Source organism: Rhinolophus sinicus, linkage group LG01 (assembly GCF_036562045.2).
Source record: "Rhinolophus sinicus isolate RSC01 linkage group LG01, ASM3656204v1, whole genome shotgun sequence".
In the NCBI taxonomy this organism is placed as follows: Eukaryota; Metazoa; Chordata; class Mammalia; order Chiroptera; family Rhinolophidae; genus Rhinolophus; species Rhinolophus sinicus.
In genome coordinates, this window is record NC_133751.1 from 129852394 (window position 1) to 129870046 (window position 17653).

Below are 17653 nucleotides of genomic sequence, written 5' to 3' on the forward strand. Positions count from 1 at the left end.
TCTATTTTATATGGGTCATTTGTAAAACAAATGCTTTTAACTAAATGACTCCCTATGATATCTTTTAGTGCAGCTTACAACATGTATCTATTACTCAAAAGGCAATAGTTTTATCTGGGTATTGTGGGACATTCAAAAAAGTATAAATTCGATCTCTTGCTTTGGTGAACTTGTGTTTTGTTTTGTTTTTTGATGATAGAACACATGGTGAGGTATGAACAATAAGGCAGGCTATAGTTGTGCATATGAAATTAATACTGAAATGCCTAGTATTGACCGAAAGAAGCAATTCACGTAGTCGGAGATCAGCGTGGACTACAGCATAGATAGAGAAGACTTTATGCAACATTTGTATTAGTTAAGTTATACTGAGGTGCAGTAACAAATTCATCCTAATAATTCAGTGACTGAAAGAATGTATTTGTTTATTACTTGTGTAGCAGTTCAGGGTGGGCTTTTGGTTACCTGGGTTGCTTTCTTCCCTGGTCAGAAATACACTCAGATGGGCGGTTGCTTTGCCTCTTTCACTGTGCAGTATCTGTGGTCCCTCAGGGCATCTCTCTGAGACAGCCAAAGGGGAAGAGCACAGAAAAGCATGAAAGCACTTTTATATGAATCTATATAGATAAGTCTATATACATCCAAATCCTGGAAGCATGCATATCCTCCTCTCTCATTCCATTTACTGCAGCTCAGCAACAAGACCACACCTCACTGCACAAGACAGGAGCATGTAATCTAGTTGGCCAGCCACGTACTGTGTTTCCCTGAAAATAAGACCCAGCTGGACAATCAGCTCTAATGTGTCTTTTGGAGCAAAAATTAATATAAGACCCGGTCTTATTGTACTATAATATAGGACCTGGTCTTATATAATATAATATAACACTGGGTCTTATATTAATTTTTGCTCCATAAGATGCATTAGAGCTGATTGTCCGGCTAGGTCTTATTTTCAGGGAAACACGATACGTGATCTTTCCATTGCAATGGGAGAAGGAGGAGGGCCTATTCTGGTGGACAGTCTCTGTCGTAAATATGGAACATCAGTGATTTGGAGGAACAGAGAGGAGAAACAATGGCTTTACCCAGGCAGGAAGAACAATAAGAAGCACCAGGCTGTTAAACCTCATTAGGCCTCCTTTATCTGATAAACAAAACTTATTTTAGATGACTTCTAAAATTGTTTCCAGCTTTTAAGTTTCTGTGGTTCTGGAAGCTAACACTCAATGGGCATTGTGTTCAGCTGGAACGCTGTGTTCATGCTGGGAATGGTGCAAGCTAACTCTTACATTATGTGGGTAGACTGGGGTCTTGAATAATCACCATATTGTACCGGAGATTTTTAAAAGATCAAGTGACAAGTATTGATCAAGTACCTACAACATAGCAGACATTTTGCCAGGTGCTGTGGAGGACACAAAGAAATTAACTGATTTCGTTTTCAGAATTAACTACATACTACTTATAGGAGAACTGAGGTGGATGAAGAAAGGGGAAGATCAAAAATGAAGCAGAATGGGATATGTTCCCAGGGTTCTAGATTTCACAGTATGGGGCAGGCGATGAAGGAGAATATGAAATGACCCTTGAATATCTTCTACAAGATTTTTATGAAGAGTAAAATAATAACTAACAAGTTCATGTTAGTTATTATTTTACTCTTGTGATTTGTCTCTTACAATTGGAGATATTAAATTTCTGTTCAAAGTTCTGATTAATTAACTTGGGATTAACTATAGTTTTACTGCAAATACAAATGCATGACTCCCTCTTCTGTTTTATAGGCCAGTTAAGATTCTTTATGAAGTAAATTGGACCTTTAGGCAATTAAGGCATCCCATGCAATTTACCTATTTCTACTTATGAAAATACATTCTCAGGTGTTATAATCACTTGACAATTCTGCCAAATGTAGTATTTTATTGCTGTTAATTCTTAGCCAGTTATACTTCTAATGTATCCCAGGACTCTTATCTTTGGATATAATGGCCCTATCCAGACTTTATTTTTCTGTACTTTTAATTTTTAAAGTTTTTGTGTTCTTAGACAAATTATAATCCTGAAGGTTTTGGAGAGAGATCCATTCCAGTCATTTTCATGTTTAGTTTTGGCTTCTGGATCACGTGTTGTTATAAAATCACTGCAATTATTATTATTGTTGTTGTTATTATTATTATTATTTGTCTTGAATATCTGCTTCAATTTACCTTTCTTAACATAAGAGCTCTGACTAGGATTCAGGAGACCTGCATTTCAATTGGAGTTGCCATGTAAGCGAGGTATGCCGTTTACTCTGATGGAGCCTCGGTTTTACCAGTCTGTCAAATGAGGGGGTTGAAATAAGAGATAATGTAGGCCGCACTCTCTTTGAAATATTACTTTTCCATATGGTTGATCATTTTTCTTAATTTGGTTATTAATCTATTAGTTTAACTTTTGTTTTTAAAAGGGGACAGTTCCTTTAACTTTTTTTTTTTTTTTTTTTTAAGATTTTATTGGGGAAGGGGAATAGGACTTTATTGGGGGACAGTGTGCACTTCCAGGCCTTTTTTTTTTTCCAAGTCAAGTTGTTGTCCTTTCAATCTTAGTTGTGGAGGGTGCCATTCAGCTTCAAGTGTTGTCTTTTCAGTCTTAGTTGTGGAGGGTGCAGCTCAGCTCCAGGTCCAGTTGCCGTTTCTAGTTGCAGGGGGCACAGCCCACCATCCCTTGTGGGAGTCAAGGAATCGAACTGGCAACCTTGTGGTTGAGAGCCCACTGGCCCATGTGGGGATCGAACTGGCAGCCTTTGGAGTTAGGAGCATGGAGCTCTAACCGCCTGAGCCACCGGGCCCGCCCCCGACATTATTATTATTATTATTTTTTGATAAAGTATTGTGAGAAGTCCATTTGAACCACATAACCTAGGGTGTTTATTTAAGATGTAGATTCTTAAACCCTACAGCACATTCATTAAATCAGGCTTTCTAGGGAAGTACTTCTCAGTTTTTAGTGTATTATACATAAGGTCACACGGGGATTTTGTTAAAATGAAAACTTCAATTTGGTGTTTGTGGGGTAGGACCCCAGATTCTGCATTTCCAATAAGCGTACAGGTCATGCTGCTGGTCTGCTGACCACACTTTGAATAGCAGGATTCTCTAAGTTGTAATGGAAGCTCCAACCCAGCAAAACCATGTCTTGAATGGAGATAGAATAGCCAGATGTGGAATGTTTAAAATGCAGCAATCATGCCTAAAATGTGGCATCTGGGTCACATAAAGTAAAGAAGAAAACTGTTGCAGAACAAAAATTATAGAATATAAGTGTAATATGCATAAGGTGCTCTTATGAGTGGCCATATCAGAGAAGCACTCATTGTTACTGTTATTCTAGACTGTGAGAATATGTTGTAGTTCCCAGTATTAACAGAAAGAAGAAAATTGTTTCCTCTTTACGATTGCTGCTTTACTGCATGCTGTCCACAGAATCTATCTCTCATTTCCTTTCTACACATTTTGCAGAGCCTGTGGCTGGTGTGATCACATTGTGTTTAGTCATAGAAATAGGATCTCTTTTTTCATTCTGTGTGGTGATGAGTAAAGAGATTGTTTCTGTTGAGGTGAGAAAAGGTCTTCAAACTACTTTGTTTTCTAGTAAATAGCAGGCCTAGAGAGACCCTGGGAAGACGCATCACTTCCCTGAGGATTACATTTCTGCTAGTTTTTTTTGGTTTGTTTTTTTTAAAGCTTTTCTTTCTTGAGGTATACTAATGTATAATGTTCTACTAGTTTCAGGTGTAAAATCTATTAGTTTAACTTTAATTCTTCAAAGAGTGTGTTGCTTTGAATTTGAATAGTTTGTGACTGGGTTTAAAATTAGCTTCCATGAACATCCTTTTCCTCAACTGCAGTACTCAAAGGCAAAAATAGTTTTGTAGAAATGTGTGCATTTGCATGTTTAAATGGGATCTGATTTATATTGTGCCAAGTACCATTACTGACAATTATGTAGGCTTTGAAATGAAGTTATGACTTAAAAATATATGTGGCATATGTTCTACGCCAATTGAAAAATATGCCTAGGGAAACTTTCTTTCTTTCTTTTTTTTTTTTAAACCCTGCTAAAATCTAAGACTCATGTAAACTGATTTAGTATTTTTTTCCCTTTGCTTAGATATAATATTTATATCATTCAACTTCTGAACATCAGCTAGTTTTAAATCACATTTCATGTTGTAATAATAATAATAATTATGAATAGCAATAATAACAATCCTAATGGCAGCTCACACTTATCGAGTTCTTACTAGATGCCTGGCTATGTGCCAAGTGCTTTATATGAATTATCCTTTCACTCTACTTTATAATCTCCACAGTCAAGCTGCTCTGTTTAGTATGTACATATGGAAAATCTTAATACTCAGTTGATATTGCATGTGCGCGCGCGCGCACACACACACACACACACACACACACAAAATAACCCTTGTGGGGAAAAGAAACAAGAACAGCTAAACACAAAAACAAAAACAAACAAAAACCCTGCAGTCATGTGACAGATTTAGGAAATTCTTTTTATTTACATAGAAATGTGTACACATACTTTCTCTGTACACAGAAAATTCTAAGTATATATACATACATGGTTCTCACATATTTTACAACAAATAGTATGTTAATCTTATTTCTAGATGAAAATAAAAAGATGTCTCCAGATGTTTCACACCAACCACAAAATTACAGAAAACCTGGTGAACTCAGAACAAAAATTTCAAGCCTGTACTACCACACACTAAGCTTAGTACACTTTTTACAAAAGACAAAACCAAACACTGTGCGGATATCAGCAGTAAAAGGAAAGGAATGCAGATGCAAAATAGAGAGCTGAGCTGTTGGCTTTTTGAACAATGTAGTAAAAGGGATTTTGTTGGTTAGGACTGTTGTTTTTTTTCCCTTCAGTCCTCAGTTTAATGTTTTACTTTAACTGATATTTTACAGACAAGAAGGGGGGAAAAGTCAACATCTATTGTAAAAAGAGTTATGATTCCAAGTTTTGGAAACGTTTTTTACTGGTCACCCGTACCCTTTTTTTGTGCTAATGCCAACATCATCCAGTTCTATAATTCAGGATGCTTGTCCACCCCCCTCAGAGAAGATAGGGAGGGAACCAATTGTGAAGAAACATTAATTTGTAAGTAATATCAAAAGACTGGTGAGTCAGGTATCTTGGTTATTAGCACTTGATAATCATTAATAATGCTTAAATGTACTTTATTTCCTCACAGAATTTGATCCCTGACTCAATTAACTAAATTCAAGGAGAACTTAATCTGGGAGGCTAGGAATAATGAATCAATAATCCTGGAAATTCCTCCCTCTGCTTTTAATTTTTTTTTTCCTATTCTAGCAGAAAAAACAATCACTTTCTCTCAATTTCAGAGTTGTTCTACACATGTTTGTGAAAATCATACTACCGAATGAACAGAATGAGATTACACGTTATAGGGTAAATACAGATTTATGACATTTTTGACAATCTCACAGCACTGAATTTGGCAAATGAATCTAAAACCATTATGATCTGATTTATATCCAGATTTGCTTTCCCAATATACCAATATTACCATTCAGATGAGAATCATGAGGGAAGTGACCAACACAGGGTAAGTGTTTTAAACACATTTGCTCAACTCTAGCTCAGATAATAATGTATTTAATTCTACTGTGGCACTGTAACTTCACACACAAGCTTTGAAACAAATTTTACCCCTTAATATCTCATATCAGTAACAGCACAGATGTGGGAAAAAATAGCAATAAAAAAAGAATTCTATGTCAGAAATGTGGTTCATCTATCAAATACAATCTTTTCTGTTACTTTACTGAATCTGCTATTTTTAAGGTAACCTTCCAAAACATATTTCAAGGCAGGCTCATTTCAAGAGCAGTGTTAATCACATGCATAATTCGATTCTTTCTTGTTACATGTTGCTCCCATTGATTCTTCTTTTAGAGAAACAATATTTCGAGGATTTAGCCATCATACATGGAAGTGATGGCTTCATAAACAGTTTGATTCTTCAGATTAAGGTACTTACGATCAAAACAAACACGTCACATTTAAAGATGTTTCTTTTTCTTCTCTTTAAAAAAAAACAATTTGAAAACTTAACATGGAACTAAGGTTCACTGCCAGAAACAAAAGGGATTCTTTACAATGAAGAGCTGGGCTTGGTTCTTGGTCATTCTAATTAAAAGTTTCTTGGTCCTTCATTTTATCACCTTGGAAAGATTCAGCCAGAAGATAAGTATGGAGTCTCACTATGGTAATTGTAGTCAGGACAGACCTTTTGCACGAGTTTATAATCAACACTGTAAAAGGCAATGTAAATGCAAATGACCTTGAAGGGCTTGGAGCACAGCCAAGACACGTGGCTCTGAGTCTGCTCCTGATAGCAGATCTTGGACGGGTCAAAGTTGCACAGGGCGGTCTTCTTCGCCCGATCTGTTTTTTCATACTCAATGCGACAATTGAAAGATTTGGATTCCTTCGTCTCCAAGGTAGACTGTGGGGAGACTTCAAATTCCACGACTTTGGAGGGGGGTACCAAACTCACAGAAACATTGCCCAGGCCTGTGGAATTATGTCGGAAATAAACACTGAAGGTTCCATTTCCATGGTCAACAATTTTCCCCGTGATCAGGAGGTTGAGTTTAACAGTTTTAATGTTGGAATGGAAGTCACCCCATCCAAACATTTTCTTAAATTTTCCCGTTTTTACTATTGGCCTCCGTTTAGTTCTTGTCAGTGGCTCCTGAACCTCGGTGATGTTGGCCAGCCAATCCCAGAAGTTTTCCATGCTATCCGCATATGCCAAGTGTCCAGGCTTTGGGACTGGAGACTGTTTAACAAACAGGCGCAGGGGATTGATGACCCTTGAGTGCACCACGTTTGCGACCAATGTCCCCGGGGCATCTTTGTCTTCCCAATCCAGCCCCTCTGTGGCATGCACCACTTTTTTACTGTCACAGAATAACTGTGTGGAAAGAAGAAAGAGAAATAAAGTTTAGGTTAGGCTTTGAGCACTCGCGTACTACAAAGCCAAAGCATAAGCAAAATTCTTGCAATATTATTTCGACTCTTGCTAAATAGCATTTCACACACACAGCTGGGCTCAGCAGTGTAACAAAATGAGCATTTAATTTCAAGCAATGTAAATCTGTGAGTACAAAAAATTAGAATGATGAGTTAAAAAAAAGAATGGTTCATTTTAATGGGCTTTTAGTCTCTGTTTCCTAATCTTTATAATTCTGTCTTTCCAGATTGGGGGAAGTAGTATATTTTGGTATCCCATTTGATAAAAATATCAAATGTGTGAGATTTTTAAAGTAGAAGACAACTCTAGAATGCTGAACGTTTCTCCCAAGGAGCTAGAAACCATCTGAATATAAGATATTCATAAGTCTTAAATATATTTTGAAATATTAAGGATATTATGTTCAAAGGCTTATGTCATATAACTTCATGGCTTTTGACATAATTCCATCTCAAACTGTAACAAAAAAAGGAGTGTGAATAGTAATAGAAAGTTTCAGTTGAAAAATATAATTTCAAATTTAGTTGCCTTTAGAGAAACAAATAAATTGGAAATGTATGTTTTGAATTAATTATTAGACTATATATGATATAATACATTTTATTACCACTGAATCACACCCTGAAAGATAGAATTGCTAAGAAAGAGTTATGTGCATGTGGTTTATAGTTTACACAATATTTTGGTTCAAATGATATGCACAGAAACACAGCACTTTATCTGCATTTGATTTTTATTTTCATTATTTTTGTAGTAGTTTAAGAGTCCCCATGATTTCTAAAAATCAATTATTTAAGTCAGTAAGGATTTTGAGGGACCGAATCATAATCTATGAAACTATTGCCTGGAGTGAATATTTATAAATGAGTAATAAAGTCCGGAAAATAGAGGTTTATAGTGGAAACACAGATAGCCTTTTATCTCTAATAGCACAAACCATGCTGGTAATGATTCTCTGGAAAACTGTCAGCATGATGAAATGGATGAGAAAGAAGTCAGGCTGTGTTTACGTACTATTTCCCCAACACTTTCATATATGGCAAAGTACCTGGTAAAACTAGTCTCAGATTATTACAAGTATTATTGCTTTCAATTGTCCAATTTTGGAAAACAAAACAAAACGAAAGAAAAGACCTAGCCTGGATTATAAACATTACACTCAAGTACATGGCAGAGTTTAATAACATGAGATTATCTTTTACATGTTCATAAAAGTTTAAAAGTTTAAGTTCTAATAGAGTTTTGTGAAAACTGTTTTTACCTACACCTTGTCCCCAAGATCACTTTAGAGTGAAAATCTGAGAATTTAAATGTATGTGTGGGTTTTCCTTTTTTTTTTTTTTTTTTTTTTGGCTTTGGGAGGGGGAGTTCATAATAATTATTGGCCCCTTTGATTAATTTCCTGAAGACTTTTCTTCTTCATGTCTAGTATTTTTAAAAATTATATTTCCTTTACTTAAATTACTGAAGTTTGGTAGAAGGGCAAATTCATAGGATGTACATTCTTACTATTTTGAGAAGTTAAATCCATACTACCTGTTCTTGTGTGCTTACATATCCTGAGTTGATTCTTCTTTTTCTCTCCTGGTGTTGAAAGGCTGGTTTATTCACCATGAAAAGGGGATTATTACTCAGGATTTCTGGCTCAAAATAGCCTGGGTATTTCTGATACTGTACTAGCTTTCTGATTTTGGACATTCTTAATTATGATATGCACAGACCTCATTCAAATTAACTGGTAAGAGCCCATGGAGTTAGTACGGGCTCCAGTTACGATGGGAGTTTCCGGAGAACTAACGCAGCCGGCCCAAGTACCATCTCCAGCGAGAGTTCCAAGGGCACATGCGCAGATAAGAAACCCCTCACTGATCAAGGTCTAATTTCTCTTTTCTGTGACTATGATTCTTGTTGCCCAGAGCCTATTATCAATTTTTCACCTCTTTCCAGTATTTCATGAGATGTACTTTGTTGGTCAGTTCTGACAGATATACCTTCCACTTGCTGGGAATATCTGTTATTTCCCTGATGTCTACTCTCCTATGTGGTACCATTTCCTAACCTCTTCACTCACTTCTGCCTTCCTTCCTCTCTTTCATAGGGTAAATCCCTTCTGAAAAATTCCCCATTTAGCTTGTTTTTAAAAAATATCTCAGTTCTTACCTTCACACACCATGCTGCTGATTAAATATTTTTTCACTCACAAGTATAACAACAATCTTTGCTATTACCATTACCAACATGCTCTTTTTCTCCCTTAAGATGTTTGTTTTACATTACACATTTTCCTGATTTTTTTTCTTCCTGAATAATTTTTCTTGGTGTAACACTTGGTCAAGTCTCCTTACTTTTCTGTTAATTGAAAACCTATAAACATTGAACATAGAAACATCGTTCAATGATTAGTAAGTTTGAAATCATCTAGCACCTTAATGTATTTTAATAAGTTAACTGGTATTGGTACATTTTAGAATATGTGATAGACCCCTTAGGAGACAGAAATTATGAGATCCTTTCATTATTTAGAGATAAGACTTCTGCTGTGATGGTTCTGAGATTACTCAGTGATAATAATAATAACAAAAATGGCCATTTACAGAGACTTTTAAAAAATTTGAAGATTCGCTTTGTAGTACTTTATGTTGTAACAACTTGATCCAAACACGTGACTCACCCTAAAAAGTATGTTTAAAAAAAAGTCTAAGCTTATCAAACAGATAAAGTAGGTGTGATTATTATTTTTTTTTAGAAGGACTTCTCAACTTTTCAAAAAAGATTCTCCAAATGAGAATTTCAAATGGGATTTGATTTCTAAAAAATACATTCTAACACAATACTTTTTGGGTTCAAACCTGCACAAAAAGCCCTTGATTTTAAAGTTGGCTTATATAAAATAATAATACAATTTAACTAATAGCACAGATCTATAATTGTTCTCTGTTTCAGTGAAAACACTCACTGACAGTTCCTGAGATGAAAAGTAGATGTATATCTATTTTAAGTTTTTTCTTTGCCCTAGACTATTACATTTCTTACTTGTTTTGACAACAACATTAAGCAAGTTGAGAAAAGCTGTGTAGAACTTCATCTGTTTATTACTTTAAAATAATACTTCCTGATCTCTACTCTCCTATGGACAGTTCTCACAAATACTGATTTCCAACTCTAAAGCCAAATCTCAAAAAACTGTCAGATAATGGTGTATAATTTTAAAAGGGTAAATATATTTCTAGTTGTCTTAAAAAGCTAACAGTTGTACCTCCTCTTGCAACTTCCTCTCCCTTTGGTGTAACTCGTTCAGTCTTCCCCCTGAAATATTTCCTTAAAATGCATGCCTCACTGCTGAGAGAGCACCCTCTCCTATACCAGGTCTACATACATGGTTGCATGACATAAGATCCCATGTCATACAAGGCTCATGCTTATCCTTAAAAGACCTAATCATAGATGACTAGGGTTGAATGAGTCATACTCCTGCTCCTTACTCATCCATATACTCCCGAAATGGAATCATCATGGTGGAAAAAGCATGGGATTCGGTGTCCGATTACCTCATCACCTCTCACTTAAGTGTTTGATATGAATCCCAGTTTTTTCACCTATATCTCCTTTCTGGTTGATTGTAAGGAGTACATAAAAGAACAGATGGAAGTTACTGAGCCCGATCTCTGGCAAAAGGCATTCAATGACTGACAACTCTAGCATGGTTCAGTGGATAGTCCCATGCCTTCTATTCAAGAATTGTCTTCAAAGGGTTTTATGAATTCTCCAGCCTCCTGGAAACTGATTATGGTTAATCAAAAAACGTGTTCAGTGCCATATGATACATTAATGACTGAGTAGAAATCAACCTTCTCAACTCCAGAGCATCTATCAAATGTTTCCTTGTGTTTCCAGTCTCACTAGCATCTGCGTCATAGCCAGATCACAGGCACACATGATCTCTCTTTACCAACAAAATGTGTTTGGGATCTTTAATTCCAACCTACCAAATGAGTCAGCAAGGGGGGCTGAAAGTACAAGGCGTCAGGCAGGTGCCCTCATTCCTAAACAGACAATTTCCATGAGACACCTACTGGGAGAGGGCTGTTGGTGGTTCTGAACCTGTTGGCAAACTACTCCGTTCAAGGCGAAGTTGTTAGATGTTTTATACAAAGCATATGGCTGTATCCCCCTGGTTATTTTGTACTTGCTGAGGCTCTCTATGCTAATATTGGTATCGCTGCTATCTTTGTCCCATCATATTACTATAATAATGCAAAAACATTTAACCACAAGCACAAAATGGAGTTTAAAAAGGGGAGCAAAAGAGGAATTGCTGTGCTTTATCTGTTTGAACATTCCCTGATTTCAACACATTTATCAAAGCTTAAGTAATTTATGTCTTGGCAGGGTGTATCAATTTCACAAAGCACACACATTAGCTAGATACAATGATATCATATTAGCTTTCTCTGCATCTCACAGAAGAGCTCAAAAAGATTAATAAAAGCTGAAACCTTCATCAATTAAATGAAGCAGGTGGAAGGAAGGGAGTAGAGGAAGAAAACTGTATTTCATTTCAGCTCTCTTGTTTTCAGGGGGAAAAGCTGACAGGTTCAAATCATTCATCATAACAAGCTGGAGTTGAATTTCACTGATAATTAAATGCATTTTTTCCCAAGAGGCAGAGAAGCTGCAATGAATTTTATAGTAGCAGATGTGAGAACTGTCACGAATTATGGAAATAATTTATAAACTAAAAAGCATCTTCCTCTGCAAATACTATATCAGAAGATTTTTTCAACCATATCTATTATGTATTTTCAGTAAAGTTTTTATTTTAGAATAATTTTGTTTACAGAAAAGTTGTGTAGTACAAAGAATTGTCATATACACTACACCCAGTTTCCTGTATTGTTAATATCTTGGTGCAACTAATGAACCAATATTAACACATTATTATTAACTAAAGTCCATGCTTTATTCAGATTTCCTTAGTTTTTTTCTTTTTTTTCTTTTTCCTAATGGCCTTTATTTGCCCCAGGATTCTATCTAGGATCCCACATTACATGGTCCTAATGAATCCTTAGGTTTGTCTTGGCTGCAGTAGATTTGAGTCTTTCCTTGTTTTTGATAACCTTGAATGTTTTGTGGAGTACTGGTTAGGCATTTTGTAGAACGCCCATCAATTTGAGTTTGATATTTTTCTCATTATTAGATTGGAGTTATGGGTTTGGGGAAGAAGAACACAGAAGTGTCATTTTCGTCTTTATCTCAATGGTACATTCTAATAAGATGACTTACCACCATTGATATGAATCTTTATCTTCTGGCTTAAGTAGAGAAGATCTTTTTTAAAGTTTTGCTTTCAGAATTCTCATAAGGTTATACATTTTTGTTATCATAAGCTTAATTTACATTTAATTCAGTGGCACTTAGTTTAGGATTTTTTTTTTTTTAAGTTAGGAACTCTCAAGCATTTCAATTTGTAATTCCTTACCACATTACTAAATGATCTAAAATAACCTCATTTTATTTGTTGTTTAGGAGTCATACACCGCTTATAAATGACTCTGCCAATGTTACATGCTACGTGTCTGTCACCATCATTACTATTGCTATTTTATTTTTATTTCACATTGACTTCTTAAAAATTGGGGCAATTTTGGTAATTGATAACTTAATAAAAAAAAGCTTATTCTATAAATATCCTCCATAGCGTTGGAATTACTTTCTGACTGTATTAGATTCAAATGCCTTGTTTCTCAATTTTGAAGCCAGTCTATTGTATTTGATTCTACACATCCCGTGAGTCAGCATCAACCTTTAGCTGGGCCTTCTTTGCAGGTCAACCTGTTGACCAAGGGAAATGGAGCTAATGAAAGAGAGCCTCACAAAGCAGTGTTCTATATTCATAGTGCTCTGGGTGCTGCAAAACCATGGATGCTACTTGGTTTCCCTTGGGATCTGGGACAGTCAGACCTTTGCCATAATTATGCTAGAACACTTTTCTATACATTCACCATTGTGGTAGCTTTGCTTCTTCTCTGTAGTTGCATGGTGGCTGGGTCCTAAACTCAGGGGGTGGGGGCAAAGGGGAGAGATGGTGGGGTTGGGGGAGGGGAGGACCTTTCTCTACAGCCAGTGGATAATAGAAAGGAAGTTAAGGGCATTTAAAGCTTTGAGCTTCTGAGGTTCAAATTCCATTCAATACATACTGTACCATTATCAGTCCAGGTAGCTCTCTCTCCATTCTATAGCAGTCCTAACAGGTGGTATTTTTCTTATTTAAGTAAACACTAATGGACGAGATATCATCACTGGCCTTGGTGTCCCAGTCCAGTGTTTGAGCTCTAACAGACACGTTTATTTAGCATCTACTGACTTCTCACTCTCGTGGCACCAGAGGAGTAGGAGGCTTGAATTTCCTCAGTAACTGAAGCTTAGCACTTTAAGCTCACTGCCTCCTGACTTTAACACACCTTGTTTAAGAAAATGGGAAGCCTAAAATAGTTTAGAAATATTTCCACAAAATATCTGCAGGGGTAAGTTTATTGCTTCACTGACTTTTGCCTATCTCTGCAATCATATGAATGCTACTGTACTCCCACATTGCACTTGGGAATTACTGGACAGGAGAAAAAGTGGAGTGAACCAATCAAGTCTGTGTATTGTAGAAAAGAATCCGTCGGCACATCCTCTAGTGGCTGAATTCACCCAATCAGAGAAACTGTGCCAAGAGTGAAGGAATGAATGAAAGATATAGGGCGATGAACTTGATCAAGACAGGTAAGAACCGAAGCAGAACAGTGAGGGATGGAAACAGTAGTGATTTGATCTACTGGAAGGAGTTGTGGTCAGGAACACTGGACTAAAAATCTGACACTGTCACTTATGGTTCCATCATCCTGTGCAGGCCACGTCCCCTTTTGGTGCCTAGTTTTCTCAACAGTAAAATAGTGAAAAGAAAAGGTTGGAGCTGCACTTCAAAAAGATAAAGGAGGCTGAGGTAGAAAGTAACTAGAGGTAGGTGGGTCGACGGTCAGGAACACTTGCAAGGTGGTGAGTTCGGTAGTTTAGAGAGGAAGTGAGGAGACCTGGAACCACGTAACAAATGCATGCATTCATTGTTAATCACTGATTCAACACATGTTTTTCACATGCCTTCCAGGTGCATTCCTTATGCTCTAGGCACTGGAAATACACTGCTGAACAGGGCAGATATAGTTCTTCTCTTCATATGATTTGCAGAGGAACAGGGGAAAAACATTAAATAAATAATCATACATAAATAATAGCTCACTTACTTATTGCTGTCATAAGGTTATCAGTATAACAGGAAGCAGGGAGAGCTAGTCTGCAATAGGGGAAGCAATAGTGCAGGGGTTGAATAGAATTGAACAATTAATTACTTTATTCTGAGGAGAGAAATAAAATCCAAGATAGTTAGCTGATAGTTGATAATGAATGAATTCGTGACAAGAAAGCGAATCGATTTTGGTATTTATATTCCTTTTTTCCTGTTCCAAAACGGGATTGATTTGTTTATAATTACTAATGAGAGTGTGATAGCATTATAAGACAATAGTTATATTTTTTCTAGTGGAAGGAAAGCTAATGTTTTTCTTTTTTTCCAGCTTTATTGAGGTTAATTGACAAACAAAATTGTAATATAGTTGAAATGTACGTGATGATTTGAGAGATGTTTACGTTGTGAGAGGATTCCCACCATCAAGTTAATGAACACATCTATCACCTCACATAGTTCTTTTTTTCTCTTTGTAAGAATCTTTAAGAAAGGATTCTTAGGAAATTTCGATTATACAAGACAGTGTCATCCGTGAGAGTCATCCTGCTATCCATTAGATCCTCAGCACTTATTCATCTTATCCCTGAAACTATATGCCCACTTCCCTTAACTATAAATAAGCTCCAACGTTCAGTCAGTGCTGGCTTCCTGACCTGGAGGCTTAGTGATCAGAGATGGGCACCTTGGCAGGCCTTGTCTGTCACCCTTAAACTTCAAAGAGTTGTGGAAGGTTTAAAATATCTATTCTGGGACAGTCAGATCTTTGCTACAATTAAGGTATAACCCTTTTTTTAAATAATACTGTATAACTAGTACAGTACAGAGGGTGCCAAAAAAAATATATACACATTTTAAGAAAGGAGAACTATATTAAAATTGTAATACTCAATATATACTGATAACAAAAGATGAATACAAGTCACATTTGACTTCTGCAATTACAAGAGGTGCTCAAAGTGGTTACCATCAGCGTCCAAACTCTTCTGATTATGGAAAACTACTGCTTGAGCAACGTTGATCAAAGTGTCCACTTGTATACATTTTTTAGGCACCCCTGGTATATGTTTCTTGATAATAAATAAAGTATGTTCTGGATAAATAACAACATTCTGAAATAATGTAGATTTTTCTTTATGTTTACAAGTATGTTAAAATATGCTAATAGACAACAAATCTGACTAATGTCTATGAATTTCACAAGAATTGATGAATGTTGTAAATGAAAGATAAAATATAACAACCTAAAGTTTTCTTGTGCAGTCATAGAATTGAAGGGGCAGCTATACCTCAAAAGGATGTTTTCAGTTTTCTGTGTTTATAGTAATTATAAAGTATTTACAGCCTGTACCGGTTTACCATAAAACACTTGCTGTAACATATACAATACACAATGCATAGATTTAATAGATCACGTGCCATTAACAAGGAAGGCCATACCCTTAACTATTTTACAGTACACCAAAACATATAGTCCTCTAGTCCTCTGTTCATAAAAGAAAAATATGACTTTCCAGGATCAGGCGAAATGAGCTTAATGCTCCAAACTGGTGGATTTGTATCAAGCTGGGAGAGTTGGCTTTTTCTTGATAACCGGACTGGCATATGCTATAAGAGATAAATTGATACAGATCTGTACAAATATTTTCTAAAGGCAGCTGGCTTGCCCCTCTTGGATATCATGAAAGCATTTGTTAATGTTTTTTTTCTGAATGACAATCACTGCTGAGTGCCAGTTTGGAAGAATAACTGGTTTGTTTAATGGATCTGTTTATAATATTGTTCATGATGGAATATATATAGCTAGCCATTCATTATTTCACTGGGAATACTAGCTCAAGCCAAGGACCCCCAAAGTGACCATTGTTATATAATCTAGAGGTGGCTTGCAGATGCCATTATAGCTAAGGAATTATAAATCAATAATGAACGGTGGTGTAAAGCATATAGATATATCTTATATAATTGGATCACTTCAACAATTCTGTCCAGTAGTTAATAAAATGACAACCTGCTCAGCAGAAAAAAACAAAACACAAAATCTTGTCATGATTGAACTCAGCATTCCAATACAGTATTTTTGCTTGTAAACAAATCTTGGAAAGCATTTTCTCTGGATAGAAATTTTACAGAATATTATCCCTGCTGACAAAACAGGAACACATACCTGCTGGACAACATACAATGTTATATTGATGATTAGTAGGATAGCTTGCCCCAGAGTCGTATTTCTGGGGTTCCATTACAGAACTGTCACAGCAGATTAAAAGAAGAATGGCATAAGGGAATGAAGGATGATAGAATCAAATATATATCGATGTATTAATTGTACCTATTAATATTTTGTGGCATAATGTGGCATTGTTTCAAAATTCATTTTGCAGGTTGAATAACAAATGATTGCTTAGGAGAAGAAAGCTAAACAGCAGGCATTCTTTCTGCTGAGTGGCAAATTCACTTACCTTCCTGATATCTTTTAATAGCTACCCTTTACACTTTTCTGAATTGATACAAGAAATAACAGGAAACATAAATGTGAAGACAGAAACCTTAGCAGTAAGAGCCAAAAAGCTAGATTGCAATGCTTGGCAGAAGTTTTAGTGCTAAGGTTAAATATGGCAATTCTTATTTTATCTTGATGACATTAAATCTGGAAAATCAATGATACAACCTCTGCAAAAAATTGTACACACACACACATTCTGACACACAGAAATATCATGTGTATAAACACAGGTGTGCATGCACATACCATAATTTCTATAAACATTTAAGAAAAATGGTGTGAAACAAAACAGATTTCATTTCTGTGTTAGCAAGCTGAATAAAAGGGGCTCTTTAACAAATTACGAACAAGCTAGAAGCAAACGTAAAGATACATTGTGGTAGGTGGCAGCTATAATATTATAAATATTATGATCTGGCCATGCTTCCAGAGTAAAACAAGATCAGACTGCCATCTCGTAATGCAAATTTTGAAAGTCAAATATTCTTTTGATAATGAAATAGAAACAGTTCTATTGCAGTTAAGGAATAAATGACTCAGCATGGTAAGTGGCACTGTTTTCACCCATGTGTCCTTATAACCCCCTATCCAAGTTTTCTGTGCACAAGAAGAGCTTCACATGGCAGAACACATACATACTTCTGAAATATAATGGCCTGGGAAAGACAACATGAGTCTGTGTCTTGACTTCTAAAAGCTGGCATGTGAAAAGGAATGTTGCAACAGAGGGAAGAGCGGTCAAAGGAGGAATAGAAATGGGAGATATTGCATTTTTGTGTAAGTT

At 36.0% G+C, this 17653-nt stretch overlaps 1 protein-coding gene across 1 annotated transcript in view; it reads right to left on the reverse strand.

The window, feature by feature from the left end:
• Positions 1 to 4536: 4536 nt before the first annotated feature.
• NXPH2 (neurexophilin 2) overlaps positions 4537 to 17653 on the reverse strand; it is a 107107-nt gene continuing 93990 nt past the window's right edge. The window contains exon 2 of the mRNA XM_019752560.2: positions 4537 to 7018. Within this exon, the coding sequence (XP_019608119.1) occupies positions 6275 to 7018 (744 nt within the window). The 3' untranslated portion in view covers positions 4537 to 6274. The remainder of the gene's footprint in view (positions 7019 to 17653) is intronic.